This window comes from Osmerus eperlanus, chromosome 21 (genome assembly GCF_963692335.1).
Source record: "Osmerus eperlanus chromosome 21, fOsmEpe2.1, whole genome shotgun sequence".
Lineage (NCBI taxonomy): Eukaryota > Metazoa > Chordata > Actinopteri > Osmeriformes > Osmeridae > Osmerus > Osmerus eperlanus.
This window is the reverse complement of record NC_085038.1, coordinates 11,082,023-11,098,464: the sequence shown is the minus strand read 5'-3', so window position 1 is coordinate 11,098,464 and position 16,442 is coordinate 11,082,023. Positions and strand designations below refer to the sequence as shown.

Genomic DNA, 16,442 nt, shown 5'->3' with positions numbered 1-16,442 from the left:
GTGACTGCCACGAGGGTATTGCTTGCCTACAGACTCCCAAACAAACCAACCAACCCTTCGATCATAACCCCTGACCCCTAGCGATGTGTGGCGTCATTCGTTAGAAAACCACTGATTTGAGAAGACCTGGACGGGTGTCAGCTATGTAGCGGAGAACATGCTCTCATCTATCTCGTCGTGTTAGAGCACAGCCCTGCTCCACGTTCCTCCATCTCTACCCAGCACCATGTGAATAACACGGCTACACGGCTAATACACAGAGGAAGCTAAATGGGTTACACAACCTAGCCAGTCCCTGCAACCACACACACACACGTCATTGGATCTCCACATGTGATTCATCATCAGAGGACTGGCAGAGCAGAGGAGTGTAAAATGTAATCCAAGGTCCTATCTTCTCTCCCCCTCCCTCCCTCCCTCCCTCCCTCCCTCCCTCTCCTCCCTCTCCTCCCTCCCTCTCCTCCCCCTCCCCTCCCATTTCCACACACGGCAGAATATCGTTTGGGCTAGGTCCCGATGGGGCTGGGACAACATACAATTCAGGCCAGGGGTGTGTGTGTGTGTTTGGGTAGGGGTCTTTTAAAATCTAATTATGTCCCAAAAATGTACAAATATAATCAGACAGAAATGGAAACACAAACACAAACACAACCCCCACCCCCGTCAGTGGTGTCTATTAGGTTGGATATTTAAGGCAAAGACTTCCTTGTAAATGGAGTCAACATTCAGCTATGGGAGTTGTGTACTAAGGGTTTTAATACACATTACATTGAAGGACTGGGATCAGTTCAATTCAGATTTTAGCTAAATGCAATAGCTGTAATAGAAATCTGTCTATGCATACAGCTATATTGTGTGTTGACTATTATAATACAATGGTAATCATCCTTTAAAGCAATCTGCCCAGCGACAATGATTTTATTCCTGAATTGGAGTTAAAACTGAACTGACCCCGGTCAAGAGTTTACCGTAACAGTTCAACATGGGACACGTGATATGATGTAACATGCTGGACACATGGAAACCTTCTTCTTTGAGGGTGAAGGCACAAGAACACATCCTTGTTATTGGAGAACCGTACAACCTCCCAGCCAATCCCGTAGCTTGATACTGGAGGGTGGGAGTACCAAAGGGAATAACCCAAAACAACAAAAGGAAAAAAAAAACTAATGGGGAATGTTGGGTCTAGTCTACTCATGTCTGTCTTTGCCTAAGCCCATTCCTCTGTCCTCCACTTCCTATTGAGGTCTTTGTGATCCTGGACCCAGGTGGTGATGATGTCACAGGTCAGGGGTCATCTACTCCAGCTCTACCAGCAGGTCTCCCTCCCCCACAGTCTCTCCAGGCTTACAGTGGACACTCTTCACCTGGGATGAGGCAAACAACATCAACATAATCGACAACAACAAACACAATAACATCAACAGAAAGTATGGCTCGGGGGTGGAGTGTTTGACAGGAGATCAACAGGTTGCAGGTTCAAATCCCTCCGCTGTACTTCTCTTTCGATAAAGGTGTCTGTTAAATGAATACATTATAACATCATCATCATCGGTGAGGTTAGGGTTACCTTGGCAGTCCTGGCAGCAGTCATGCTGTTCTGCATCTTCATGGCCTCGATCACACAGATCTCCTGGCCTTCAGCCACCTGGAGAACATCAACATGATAGAACCTGGTTCAGTTGAGGAACATCAACATGATAGAACCCGGTTCAGTTGAGGAACATCAACATGATAGAACCTGGTTCAGTTGAGGAACATCAACATGATAGAACCCGGTTCAGTTGAGGAACATCAACATGATAGAACCCGGTTCAGTTGAGGAACATCAACATGATAGAACCTGGTTCAGTTGAGGAACATCAACATGATAGAACCCGGTTCAGTTGAGGAACATCAACATGATAGAACCCGGTTCAGTTGAGGAACATCAACATGACAGAACCCGGTTCAGTTGAGGAACATCAACATGACAGAACCCGGTTCAGTTGAGGAACATCAACATGACAGAACCCGGTTCAGTTGAGGAACATCAACATGATAGAACCCGGTTCAGTTGAGGAACATCAACATGATAGAACCCGGCTCGGCTGAGGAACATCAACATGATAGAACCCGGCTCGGCTGAGGAACACCAATCTCACACGGACATCAGACAGGCCTTGAGCCGCAGCTAGTCATCAGGACAGCAGACATGGCCGCATTAGCAGGCGCCACCGTGCACATGTAATATTCAGAACAACAGCTATCTCCATTACTGTCTGTGGATGTGTGCAACTGAGTGGAACAGAAAAGTGTGTGTGTCCCCCTATGTGCATGAGTAGGAGGAAGAGAAAGGCTGTGTGTGTGTGTTACTTAGTGTATTGATTTTGGTCAAGGCTTACTATGGATTTACTGTAACCTGTAAAAGTATGGCACAGTACAGTGTACAGGTATAAGTGTGATGTGTGGCCTGTTTACGTGTGACCAGTACATGGGTACTGTCTCCCCCCCTTCGAGAAAAGGCTAAAGATGCACTTGTTCCGGGAGTACAACCGTTGGAGATTTGTTGGATCAGATGTTAGGTTATTTCCTCAAGGAACACAATGACACTTATTGAGTGACTTGTTGCACTTGTTGGTTAGTTTTTAACTGATTTAACTACTTGTACTCGCTGCAAATTATATTATTGTTGCCTGCTTTCCTACAGGTAGGCTACACTCTCGCACTTTTGAGGTTCATGTTGTTTAATTTGTCATTTGTTTAACTACATGCTCCTATGTTTCTTCGTATTGGCACTTATTTGCTTTTCACAATGTATGCTTCATGTTTTGGTTACCCGCAATGTTTTTGGGTCTATCTCGTTGTTTATGATCATTGACCTATGCACTTTTGTAAAGCTCTCTCTTGGAAGTCGCTTTGGATTTAGCGTCTGCTAAATTAATAAATGTAAATGTGTTCTTAGCATGTGAGAAACGTATGTGCATGTTCTCACCGTGTCTCCTGGCTTGACGGAAACGGCTACAACTGAACCGGGCATGGGTGAGCGCAGGAGGCTGCTGGTGTCTTCTGGAACCTTCTCTGGCATGTAGGAACTCAGCGCGGCTGCCTGCTTACTTAAGACACGCACCTTGAACTGCAAACACACACGAGCAAAGGAGTTACTTACACTGTCCAGAAGATGGCAGTGACAATCCCTCACCACCTACACCTACGCAAAAACTCCTCACAATTTAATTAAACGTGGGCAGTTCTGAGTGGGTTGCCTTGGCCTCGTTAACCTTTGGCTGGATGCTAATTGCATGCTAATTAGAACAAGGAGACTGCTCCGAGCAAGGAACTGAGAGGGAGAGAGAGCACGACGATGTGTGTGTGTGTATTGTGTCTATGTGACTTCCGAACTTTGTCAGAGCTCGGTTCTCCACAGCTGAAAATTCCCCAACCTCCTCCCCAAAACATGAACATAAGTCATCCCTCCTCTCCGCTCGTCCGGGATGAGGTGACCTGCTGCGCTCCTGAATCAGGACCTGTCGAGGGACACCGAGGCCCCAGAGAGCTCCACAACCGACGGGGGAAACACACGCTTTCCAGGAATTCATTCGAGGAAGCCGCACAGCAACTTAGACACACGTCCGCATACAAATATAGCAACAAGAGAGTGTGTGTGTGCGCATCACCCCAAGTCAAGAAGGGAGGGAAGTAGGAAGATCCTGACAGCTGTTTGCCACAACAGTCCACAAGACACACACAGGCACACACACACATAAACACACAAACACAAGAATAGCAGGAAGCCATTAAGCAGTCCATTAAAGAGTTTAAAAGGCCAGGCTATTAGTGACTGGTCTGATCTGACCAGGAGGGGGCCTTTTTTACACAGGCCGGTCTCAACCTCTGACCTCACTTCCTGTTCCTGCTTCCTAAACCTCATGTGGGGTTAGGGAGAGGGACTTTGTTGTTGTTCTGCTGTGACAGAGCACCGGAGGCCACATTCTGTATATACATCTATGGGCTTAACCATGTACATACCGACACACTCTCTCTCACACACACACACACACAAAGACTGACCGAGGTGCCCAGGAACTGCAGGGTGATCTCTCCTGAAGCATTTCTGGACAGACACTGCAGCAACAAAAGATGAGTGTATGAGAGACAGACACACAGAATGAGAGACACAAAGAGAGAGAGAGAGAGAGAGAGAGAGAGAGAGAGAGAGAGAGAGAGAAGGAAGAGGGAGAAACATTATTGAGCAGCATATGCAACAATTAAACCTAAACCATTTAATGCACAACTGTGTTCTGCTTGAGTTGTCCCTGTAGAGTGCATATACATTCGTTTTTCTCTGAACTTAAACAACAGAATGACAACAAATTATGCAACAATCACATATATTCCAGTATTAAAAGTGTTTGATGCATTTTGGTGGCAAAAAAAAAAAAATAGAAGCTAAATAACACCCTGGGGGGACGTTTAGGACTTACATGCTAAATGGTGAGGTGGCTCTCAGTATGGCAGTAAGTGACTGTGTATATGTGTGTGTGTGTGTGTGTGTGTTACCTGCAGGACACGGGTGGTACCGTTGATAGTGACGGGCAGCAGAGGGGAGGCCAGGTTCCACTCCCCCCCCACCTCCACCTTCTCCCCCCCCACCTCCACCTGGAAGAGAGACACAGGGTGGTCACTACGCCTCCTCCCTCCCTCCTCCTCCCTCTCTCCACTCTAAATGACATCATCCGTGATCAGTTACAGGGTACAGAGGGAGAAGAGGGGGGTGAGGAGGGTGTATCTTTCACCCCTAAACCAGTTGAGAAAACAACTTCAAAGATGGAGGAGGCTTAATGGGGTAGGAGGGTGTAGAGGCAGGGGGTTGTACTTTGCTACTGTGTGTGTGTGTGTGTGTGTGTGTGTGTGTGTGTGTGTGTGTGTGTGTGGTGGTGGTGGGGGGGGGGGGGGGGCTGCTGATGCAGGTGTCTAAACATCCACCAACTAAGTAAGACCCCCCCATCCCCCTTCCTGCTGCATCCAGACCCCTCACCGAGTTAGATGCCTATATGGTTACATTGGGGTGGGTGTGCGTGCACGTGTACTCACAGTGTAATTGGTCCCTGACCGCGACACAGCCACAGTATGTGTCTCTCCCCCCACCTCCACACACAGCTCCCACTGGCGACGCTCCTGGGCGGTGGTGGACACCCTGCAACACACACACACACACACTTCTGTCAAAAAGAAACATTTGAAGGGATGCCTTTCCACTTTCCTCTTTCATCCTGTCCTCTAGTTCCCTCCTTCCCCTTCTCCACCTCCCACTACTCCCTCCTTCCCCCTTCTCCTCCTCCACCTCACCTCCCTTCCCCCTTCTCCTCCTCCACCTCACCTCCCTCCTTCCCCCTTCTCCTCCTCCACCTCACCTCCCTTCCCCCTTCTCCTCCTCCACCTCACCTCCCTCCTTCCCCCTTCTCCTCCTCCACCTCACCTCCCTTCCCCCTTCTCCTCCTCCACCTCACCTCCCTCCTTCCCCCTTCTCCTCCTCCACCTCACCTCCCTCCTTCCCCCTTCTCCTCCTCCACCTCACCTCCCTCCTTCCCCCTTCTCCTCCACCTCACTTCCCTCCTTCCCCCTTCTCCTCCTCCACCTCACCTCCCTTTTTTCCCCTTCTCCTCCTCCACCTCCCCTCTCTCCTTTCTCTAATCCTCCTCCACCTCTCCCCTCCTCTCCTCCTACCTGAGGTTACCCAGGAACTTCTGGGCGCGTATCTGGGCGGCGACGTAGAGAGAGGAGGCGGCAGCCAGGAGCTCCCTGCGCCCCTCCGCTGTCAGCTGGTGACCTTTGAACCCGTCGGGGTAGACCTCGGGCAGGAAGTTGGTGCTGATGTCCCCGGAGATGAAGCGGGGGTGTGTGATGATCTCTCTGAGCAGAGGGATGTTGTGGGTCACACCTGGGGGCGACGGAGGGTTTAAACGAAGACAACACCGAAGTGTGTGTGTGTTTGTGGTCTTGTTTACCCACACTTGTGGGGACCAAATGTCCACACAAGTATAGTGAAATGTGAAAAACATGACCTTGTGGTGTCCTTTTGCTGGGCCCCATAACTTTTTTCAGGGGGTTTCAGGGTTTTATGTTTAGAATTACATTAAGGGTTAAGGTTAGGGGCTAGGGGTTGGCGATAACCCAATTCTAAATGGAAGACAATGGTGGGGCCCCACTAGGATAGAAAAACAAACCTGTGTGTGTGTGTGTGTGTGTGTGTGTGTGTGTGTGTGTGTAGGAGAACGCCTCACCTCTGATGACATAGTTGTCTAGAGCGTCCTGCATTCTGCTCAGGGCCTCCCCTCTTGTGGCACCGTATGTCACCAGCTACAAAGAGCACAAAGGGACAATCCCAAAAACTCAAACACTTTAATACCCTGGCACTGACACAAGAACCCATCTGGACTAGCCAACCAGAGTGTGTTTGATACAGAGAGGACGCTATTGGCTGACCTTGGAGATCATGGGGTCATAGTAGATGCTGATGTCACTTCCTTCTTGGATGCCGCTGTCCACTCTTACCTATGAGACGAGAGGTAGAGAAGGGCCAATCAAGAGGACAAGAATAAAAAACACAATGCTATCATGTCGAGTAAGGAACAGGAAGCTTGACTATGGCGGATTTGGAACAACAACAACAAACTGTAATGTGAGGCCGTAAAGCTGACAGGAAGCCAACATGGGGTCCTAATGCTGTTTGTTGTCCTTGGTTGGCTTCAAAGACACACACACACACACACACATCTCCACCAGCCTGTACATGCTGTGTGTGTGCGTGAAGAAGCTATACATTGAACACATTCTCCAGCTCTGAGTGTGTGATCCTGCGTGTGTGTTTCAGTGTTTGGGAGTGATTCCCACGTGTGTGATTCAGTGTTTGTGTATGATCCTGTGTGTGTGTAAAGAATTACATTGCTGAGGTTCAGGGGCTCCTGATACCGTGAAAGGCGTCCAATGGAGGGAAGACCGAATGACTTGTAGGGGTCCTGGGGAAGGAGGGAGAGAGGGAGGGAGGGAGGGAGGGAGAGGGGGGACAAAGAGAGACAAGAGACAGAAAGAGAGAGGCACATATGTCAGGTGCATTAAAGTGCTGTCTATTTCATACAAGGTAGTGTGTGTGTGTACCTCAGCATAGACCCTGCTCTCGATGGCCCAGCCGTTGATGGGGATGTCCTCCTGCTTGTGGAGTAGCGGGTAACCCTTAGCAACACGGATCATCTGCTGGACCAGGTCCAATCCTGTGATGCACTCTGTGATTGGATGCTCCACCTGGGGGAGGGGCGGCGTTCGTCAGCCAATCAGATCAGAGCCCCCCAGATCCTCACACACACCCACGTCACCGCCAACCCACCCAGCTACCTGGAGGCGTGTGTTCATTTCCAGGAAGTAGAAGTTCTTCGTGGAGTCTACCAGGAACTCTACGGTTCCTGCTGAGGAGTACTGGACAGCCTTGGCCAGGGACACAGCCTGCTCCCCCATCGCCCTGCGTGTCTCCGCATCCAGGAACATACTGCACACACACACACACACGTTTGTTTTTCTATCCTAGTGGGGCCCAGCCATTCACTTCCATTTAAAATTGTGTTATCGCTAATCTCTGACCACTAACCCTAACTTTGACCCTTCATGTATTTCTAACCCTAACAACCCATAAAGTACCCCCCCACACACTTTTTTATAGCATTGGAAGTTATGGGGCCCAGCAAAAAGGCCTTACAAGGTCAAGTTTGTCATGTTTCACTATACTTGTGAGGACATTTGGCCACCACAAGGGTATTTAAACAAGACCACACACACACACACACTATAAAAATTCCTCCTAAACAGACGTGGTGTATTTGCTGAAGGTAGGAGGGTGGAGGTCAGGGTGGAGATGCTGACCTGGGGGCCTCCTCCACCACCTTCTGGTTCCTTCTCTGGATGGAACACTCCCTCTCGTTCAACCACAGGGCGTTACCATGCTTATCAGCCAGCACCTGGACACACACACACATTTATAATCATCATCACCACCATCTGAAACACACAGAATATCCCAATCTCACACACAGCAGGGACCAAGAAGAAGAGAAAGAGATGGAAAAAGAAAGAAATAGAGAGAATGGGGGGAGAGGAGAGAGCAAGAGAGAGAGCGAGCGAGCGATAGAGAGAGCGAGCGAGTGAGCGATACAGAGAGCGATAGAGAGAGCGAGCGATAGAGAGAGCGAGCGAGAGAGAGAGAGCGAGAACGAGAATGAGAGGGGGGGGGGTGAACAGTCCAGAATCCCAGATCTGCCTAAGGAGGAGAAGAGGCGGGAGGAGAGGGTACCTGGATCTCGATGTGTCGGGGGTTGTCTATGTACTTCTCAATGAGAAGACGATCGTCTCCGAAGCTGGACGCCGCTTCCTGGGAGGAGAAGCGGAACCCTTCCCTGCGGAGGTGGTGGGGGGGGGGAGGTTGTATAGGTAAGGGAGGAGAAGGGGTGTGCGTGTGAGAAAGGGAAGAGTAGGTGAGGGAGAAAGAAAGAAAGAAGGAAAAAATACAGTTGAAGAAAGTGTTCATTCCAGTTGTGGCATGATAATACCGTGATTATACCAGGAAGAACACAGGAAACAGTATTCTAGCTAGGTGAGGGAGAAAGAAAGAAAGAAGGAAAAAATACAGTTGAAGAAAGTGTTCATTCCAGTTGTGGCATGATAATACCGTGATTATACCAGGAAGAACACAGGAAACAGTATTCTAGCTAGACATGAAGAGAGCTCCCTTACTCCTACAGCCATGCCCCCAGTCTGCAAAGTACCCCTCCTCCTCTTCATCTCTCTCACTATCTCTCTCCCTCTGATCTCCCTCTGTCTCTATAGTCTCGCTGTAATAGTGGAGGGAAATCCCATTAGCTTGTGATTAGCTGTGTGTGTGTTATCTTGCCAGACTTCGCTGAAGCCCTTCCGAGACAAGCCGATGAGACACTGATACAGATCCACATTAACGCTGACTACAATACTACACTGAGGGCGAGAGAGGCGGAGATAGGGAGAGATAGCGACGGAGAGATAGAGAGAGCTAGTCGAAAGGGACAAAGACGTCGGTCAAAGTGAATGGCTACGGGGGAGAGGGGGGTTCTCTCTCGGGGGGGTCAGCTGCGAGGGGTGGTTGGTGAGGCGTGCATGGCTGGTGGGGCGAGTGTGAGAGGTGGAGAGAGAGAGAGAGAGACCTGGTCTCCTCGTCGTTCCAGGAGATCCTCATGCCCTTCCCTCCGCCTCCTGCTGACGCCTTGATCATCACTGGGTAGCCTGGAGAAACACACGCGCATCTAGAAGTAAGCACACACACACACACACTGAGGCCCCCCCCTCCTTTACACACACACAGAACCCCAACCCTTTACACACACACAGAGCCCCGCCCCCGCCTTTTACACACACATACACAGAGACCCCCTTACCCCCCCCCCCCCCCACACACACACACACAGCTCCCCTTTCACACCTATAGGCCCCCTTCTAGCCACACACAACCCCATCCACACCAACCCCTCACATGCACAACACATACACCAGCACACACTTACCTATCTCCCCTGCTATCTTCACAGCCTCCTCCACAGTCTACAACACAACATAGTAAACATAGCCCTGGTTACCAACTATCATATCAAGGAGACATGGTAGAACAGCAACAGCAACCTCCAGAACAGTCTCTGTAGAGGCTCTCAATGGTGTAGTACTGAGGACTACCAGCTGTAGCCAGCAGGGGGAGTGCTTTCCCCAAATGAGAACATTTTGAGTGGAGAGGAATTTGGGGGATTAAATGTCCATGTCCTTTGGTCGTTGGAGGTGTGGGGAAGGGGGAGGGGGATTCTCTCACCTAGGCCCTAAATGAGCCTTTTCTGACGTGTGTGTGACACAAACACCCTAGTCGTGTCTGCGTGTTGCTTTCTGTGCTGTCGAGCGTGCTTATCTAGACCCGGAGGTGCTAGCCTGCCTGTCTATTCGCCCCCCTGCTGTGTGTCGGTCAGACCCCCCCCTCTCCCCCCACAGAGGACGGCTGGTTTAACCCCCTGGGCGGTCCCACTGAGGTGAGAATTGGGGCCCGGGGGAGGGAGGGAGGAGAGGGGGGGAATGATGAAGGGGAGAAAGGGAGAAAGTTGGGAGGGAACAGCAGAAACAAGGAGAAGATGGGAGAAGGAGAGGAAAGGGGGAGGGAGGGAGTAAATAAAGGATAAGAGAGGGAGTCCTGAAAGAGAGGGTTATGAACAGGAAGATGGAAGAAAGGAAAGGTTGGGACTAGAGAACAACACATTGAGTGTGTGTTCTTGCGTGCGTGTGGGTTACCTTGACAACTCCGTCAAACCCTGGGATAGTGTTGACCTTGGCAGCCTTGGCGATCAGCTTGCTCTCTATCTTGTCACCCATGGCCTGGATGGCATGCGTGTCTGGCCCAATGAATGTCACGTTCTCTGCAGCCTGGTGCACACACACACACACACACACACAGCTCTGAACCACACACTGACATTAGCTGCACAGCTATATTACTTGTTAACACAAACACACACACACACTCACCATTACATGTAACAGTATTATCAGTATCATATGTTGTGTCAGGGAACAGACATGCAGAGGTGGGCCATAGGTGACCCCCAGCCCTATCCCACCAGCCCAGTGAAGAGGTCTGATCTGGGGGTGGTTAGAAGTACATTTCCCCTCCCCTCTGCCGAGCCCCTGGACACATGGCCATATACCAGCTCACCCAGACCACAGGCTGGGGAAGCACAGGGCGGCAAGGCTTTGTCCTCCTAACAGCTTGCTGGATATGACTTCCTGATTGCCTCTGTGCCTCGGGCCCAATCACATGTAAAAGGGCTGTCGTTAGCATGCAGATCCAAGCCCTGTGCTCATCTATTGAGAGTCATTCAAGTGAATGGAGGCAGATTCTTATAGATGACAACACTGAGGGGAGGGGGGGGGGCTCTATAAACTCTATCTTATAGCTTTATTTTCTGGTACTCTGTATTTCTCTAGAATCTAGCTCTGTGGTAGAACGCCATATGACTCTAGATTTAAGCTCTGAGCTCTAGAACTCTGAGGACCAATAGACTCCAGCTCCAGTACCTCTGGATAGAGGGCCTAAAAGGGTCAAACAGCACAGAGAGCAGATGAGCCTGGTTGTAATGTTCTAATATAAGGCGGATGTTCCTCATGGTTAAAACTTGGGCACTGATGTTTAAACCACACACATCATAAATACATCTTCAGCCACTAAGTAGACACAAAGAGCCACCCACACCTTTTTACAAGTTGTGAAATGTCACAATTTAAATACAATTACCCATCTCTTCCTTTTCAGCTGCCAATCAAGTACGCACTTTTAAATGCCTTTACACACAAACGTTATGGGAATTGTTCCACAGAGACCAATGCACCCCATACAAACAACCACAAAAGGAAACATCCCAGTGTTAAGTGGATGCATTTGTGTCTGTCCGTCTGTGTGTGTCTGTCTGTGTGTGCAGGGCGGTGTGAATCCCATGTCAAAAAATCTCCCCCAACATTTTTTTATTTTGGAGTACAGGCCAACCTACTGAGAAACATGACAATCTGTCCTACCTCCCCCCCCCACACAGACACCTGCTCACACCTACCTCTTACCACACACACACACGCGCACACACACGCACACACACACACAGAGCTCTATTCACCCTGGGGTTCTTTCTCATGCTAAGAGGGTCCTTACTGCCCCCCCCCCCCTCCTGTCCTCCCAGCCCCAAGCTGTACCCCCAGAGTGTTTTGCAATGCGTAAACCTGTACTAACTATTCACCACTGTTAGAGTGGGGGAGGGCCCATTCAGCTGCTAATGTAAAGGCATCTTCATTTCCACAGAGACACAGAAGGCAAACGCCAGCCCACTCATACACAGCCCCTAAGGAATACATTTGAGAGAGTGCATATGTATGCGTGTGTGTGCCTGTGTGTGTGTGCCTGTGTGTGTGTGTGATAGAGAGTAAGGGGGGAGAGAGTGATCTTGTAGGTGAAGGATATGAGAGACTGAAAAGTGATTCATGGTTGATCACGAAGCACATAAGTTCATTCACTTCTGTGCTTTCAAACTTCTAGAGGCATTGGGGCCATTGTGGGTCAGTCTGCAAATCCACACTGCTGGTAAAAAAAAACTATTCTCTAGGTAAGGGGGCTACCTAGTATAACCCTAGAGTAGACCTGGTTAAGAGACTATCTAGTCCTAGTCTAAACCAGGGCTGATTCCTTATTGTGTTTCCTTATCAAACGAGCCTTTTGGTGGCATCTGCTTGTTTGTGGAGCAGCTAATCAGGTTCACACCACTAATGAAGTTACCTCCGGGGGGCACACTAATAGGAGAACTGAGAGAAGGAGGAGCATAGGGAGGGAGAAATGTGTGTGTGTGTGTGTGTGTGGGGGGGGTTACTCACCAGTCTCTTGGCAAACTCCTTATTTTCTGACAGAAAGCCATACCCCGGGTGAACCTAAAGACACAGAGGGAGAACTTTCATCCCTGTTCCCTGGCACTAGAACCCAGGACACGCATGGTGGTGGCCATCTCTTTCTATCAACTGCATCCTTCATTCTGCTCCCTCCATCTTTCATCGTTCCCGCCATCTCCCCGTTCACCCTTCCTGCCCCCCCCCCCAGACTCACAGCTTGAGCCCCTGTGGTCCTGACGGCGTCCATGATGGCGTCCATGTTGAGGTAGCTCTTATTGGTGGGGGCGGGGCCTACGCACACCGCCTCGTCCGCCATCTTGACGTGGACCTGAGACCGCGGGGACAGAGGGGTCAGAGGTCAGATCAAGGTTTAACTGAATAAAAGGAGCAGCATGGTGATGTACTGTCTGGTCCTGTTTATACTTTGTAGGTAGCAACAAACAACAGCGAGAGAAACACACATGCCTCCATAACATACCTCCCCCCTGAGGAGAAGTGAGTGACAGGCCACAAGGGCACATTCCACAGGGATTAACATAAACATCTGGATCAACATGGTGGCAGAGTGTGTGTGTGTGTGTGTGTGTGTGTATGATGGGGGAGGGGGCTTGATAGGCCAGTTGGTCCTTTGCATGTCTTCCCAAAGAGATGCTAAGCGGAGAATCAAATCCTGCACACACATAATCTAGGGTCAACAGCATATATCGTTCACTGGTCACTTTACTCCAGGGGGCCTCAATCATAGAGTCGTACAGTCCTTCACACCGGCGGGGGGGGGGGGGGGGCACACTCACCGCACTGGCGTCCACAACACTGTGCACGGCCACCGTCCTGATGCCCATCTTCTTACACGTTTTAATCACCTAGCAGTGTGTTCACAGAAACGCAGTTACACAACAACAACATTACTGACTCATGGCTAACCCCTGTGGGCTTATGTGCGTGTAAATCCATTTGCATGTGGTATGGCCCATGGGTGACAGTAGTGTGTGGTACTGTATGAGGCCCAGGGCCACGTGGTGACAGTAGTGTGTGGTACTGTATGAGGCCCAGGGCCACGTGGTGACAGTAGTGTGTGGTACTGTATGAGGCCCAGGGCCACGTGATGACAGTAGTGTGTGGTACTGTGAGTCCCAGGGCCACGTGGTGACAGTAGTGTGTGGTACTGTATGAGGCCCAGGGCCACGTGGAGACAGTAGTGTGTGGTACTGTATGAGGCCCAGGGCCACGTGGTGACAGTAGTGTGTGGTACTGTATGAGGCCCAGGGCCACGTGGTGACAGTAGTGTGTGGTACTGTATGAGGCCCAGGGCCACGTGGTGACAGTAGTGTGTGGTACTGTATGAGGCCCAGGGCCACGTGGAGACAGTAGTGTGTGGTACTGTATGAGGCCCAGGGCCACGTGGTGACAGTAGTGTGTGGTACTGTATGAGGCCCAGGGCCACATGGTGACAGTAGTGTGTGGTACTGTATGAGGCCCAGGGCCACGTGGTGACAGTAGTGTGTGGTACTGTATGAGGCCCAGGGCCACGTGGTGACAGTAGTGTGTGGTACTGTATGAGGCCCAGGGCCACATGGTGACAGTAGTGTGTGGTACTGTATGAGGCCCAGGGCCAAATGGTGACAGTAGTGTGTGGTACTGTATGAGGCCCAGGGCCACGTGGTGACAGTAGTGTGTGGTACTGTATGAGGCCCAGGGCCACGTGGTGACAGTAGTGTGTGGTACTGTATGAGGCCCAGGGCCATGTGGTGACAGTAGTGTGTGGTACTGTATGAGGCCCAGGGCCACGTGGTGACAGTAGTGTGTGGTACTGTGAGTCCCAGGGCCACGTGGTGACAGTAGTGTGTGGTACTGTATGAGGCCCAGGGCCACGTGGAGACAGTAGTGTGTGGTACTGTATGAGGCCCAGGGCCACGTGGTGACAGTAGTGTGTGGTACTGTATGAGGCCCAGGGCCACGTGGTGACAGTAGTGTGTGGTACTGTATGAGGCCCAGGGCCACGTGGTGACAGTAGTGTGTGGTACTGTATGAGGCCCAGGGCCACGTGGTGACAGTAGTGTGTGGTACTGTATGAGGCCCAGGGCCACGTGGTGACAGTAGTGTGTGGTACTGTATGAGGCCCAGGGCCACGTGGTGACAGTAGTGTGTGGTACTGTATGAGGCCCAGGGCCACGTGGAGACAGTAGTGTGTGGTACTGTATGAGGCCCAGGGCCACGTGGTGACAGTAGTGTGTGGTACTTACTGTAAGTCGCTCTGGATACGAGTGTCTGCTAAATGACTAAATGTACTGTATGGCTGTCCACCAGCTCTGTTTCAAGTCTCACCCTGCAGGCGATCTCCCCTCTGTTGGCGATGAGGATCTTATCAAAGGTCTGAGAGGGTGAAAGAAAGAACCACAAACACACAGATTAGTCTCTGTGGACGAGTTGTCACAACAAATGACTTGCACCTCACATTATCTCTGCCTTTTTCTGTCTTAGTCCTTGTCAGGACTGTTGCCATTCTGCTCTCTTAAACCAGTGTTAACCAGTAACCCTGTACCCTGTCGACCCAGGTACAAACATGGCCTTGTAAATACCAGGAAACACACACACAAACACACAGCCTTGTAAACACACACGTGGAAAATAACTTTAAGTGTTAACATCTGTCTGAGTCACTCCTCAGGTCTCCACACCGTATAAAACACAGAGGATCCCTCCTTCTCGCTCTCCTTCTCCCATCCTCCCCTCTGAACATTGTATTAATCCTCTTTCTTTCTTTTTTCCAACTCTTTCCACTCTCCAACTTCCTTTGACTTGAGGCCCCCTGCCTCACTGCCAGGGGGTAGGCTTGGATGTGTATATGCGTGTGTTTGTGTGTGCGTGTGTGTGTGTGCGTGTGTGTGTGTAGATCAAAGTCTTTGGAAATTAAGGTTGGAAGGCTGGAAATGTAGCTTTTTTTTCTCAAAGCACTAATAAGTACACGAACATGACGAGTCTTCTGTGGTGGTATACGATAAGCTACCATCGGGGTTTTCATAAGGTCAGCACAAATAAGAACGTTAGAAATTTACATTCGAAACAATAGTTCAGCTGACTGTGTACCTACAGTTAGAAGAACTCTAGAGCTACATTCTAAAGATCGGTGAAAACAAATACCTTCTCGTTGGCATTGTAGACCGTGGAGTAGTGCGCCCGACCGACAAGCACGCAGCATCTGTACTGGATTGATGACAGCTGGAGAAGGGACAGCAGTATCCAATAATGTCAATAAGTAGCATAGCATATGTAGCTAAAACAGAATTGGTTTGTTTGCCATGGTAGGAAATACGTGTAAATGTTTTCATACAACCACTATGAATCCACACACCCATCAACATGTCGGGTACACCTGCATATTGCTGGAATGCTAACGACCAATCTAACACTTTCGTGCCATGCCGTTGCAATGACCGTGGTCAGTTTTACAACTGTGATTTTACACACAGTCGAGCTATAACTCAAATGAGCATCGCACTGTTTAAGCATTCATAACAGTTAATATACGTATTTCAGCATGTTATCTATAAGATTTGACATTGACAGGGTAGGAATGGACGTCGTCAAAAGTTCAGCGAAGTGAATTCTACCGTTAGGCTATATTGTTTGGAAGTGACAGATAATATAAAACTGATAGAGTTGGTTAGAACTTGAACCATCACCCAAGCTGTCAAATAACGATTGCATGTGTGAGTAGTTTGATATAGTCCCCGGAAAGCTCGAGAACGTTAGCGGACAGACATCGAGGGTCTCGTACTGGAGTGAAGCCATTTATGGTGTAAATATCTTGGCAGTGAGTGTCTAGTCAAAAATCCAGTATTGCATGAGAACTATCGTCACAAATTCAATCTATCATGTTGGCTCACCTTTGCAGCACACAAAACTCTTTGTAGGGTTGGAGTGACCATGTAGGCAGCCATGTCTGGGAGTCTGTGGTGGGACGCGACATCGACGTGATGACGTTG

At 49.9% G+C, this 16,442-nt stretch overlaps 1 protein-coding gene across 1 annotated transcript; it reads right to left on the bottom strand.

Moving 5' to 3' along the window:
- Positions 1-461: 461 nt before the first annotated feature.
- pcca (propionyl-CoA carboxylase subunit alpha) lies at positions 462-16,442 on the bottom strand. The gene is made up of 23 exons (XM_062447707.1): positions 16,344-16,442; positions 15,598-15,675; positions 14,782-14,829; positions 13,251-13,319; positions 12,671-12,784; positions 12,445-12,498; positions 10,324-10,455; positions 9,561-9,597; positions 9,204-9,282; positions 8,321-8,423; positions 7,894-7,988; positions 7,372-7,522; positions 7,138-7,281; positions 6,924-6,998; positions 6,466-6,534; positions 6,264-6,339; positions 5,707-5,920; positions 5,074-5,176; positions 4,540-4,638; positions 4,051-4,104; positions 2,975-3,115; positions 1,571-1,648; positions 462-1,367 (listed from the first exon to the last, which is right to left on the bottom strand). The coding sequence occupies exons 1-23, from the start codon at positions 16,395-16,397 to the stop codon at positions 1,299-1,301; spliced, it is 2,136 nt and encodes a 711-aa protein (XP_062303691.1). The 5' UTR covers positions 16,398-16,442; the 3' UTR covers positions 462-1,298.

Bases quoted from the DNA above. Each gene is read 5' to 3' on its own strand.
- pcca (XM_062447707.1), bottom strand. From the start codon at position 16,397: ATGGCTGCCTACATGGTCACTCCAACCCTACAAAGAGTTTTGTGTGCT. The intron at 7,989-8,320 runs GTACCCTCTCCT...GTGTGTGTCCAG, and splicing joins CCCGACACATCGAGATCCAG to GTGCTGGCTGATAAGCATGG. The intron at 5,921-6,263 runs GTGAGGCGTTCT...CGTCGCCCCCAG, and splicing joins AGACAACTATGTCATCAGAG to GTGTGACCCACAACATCCCT.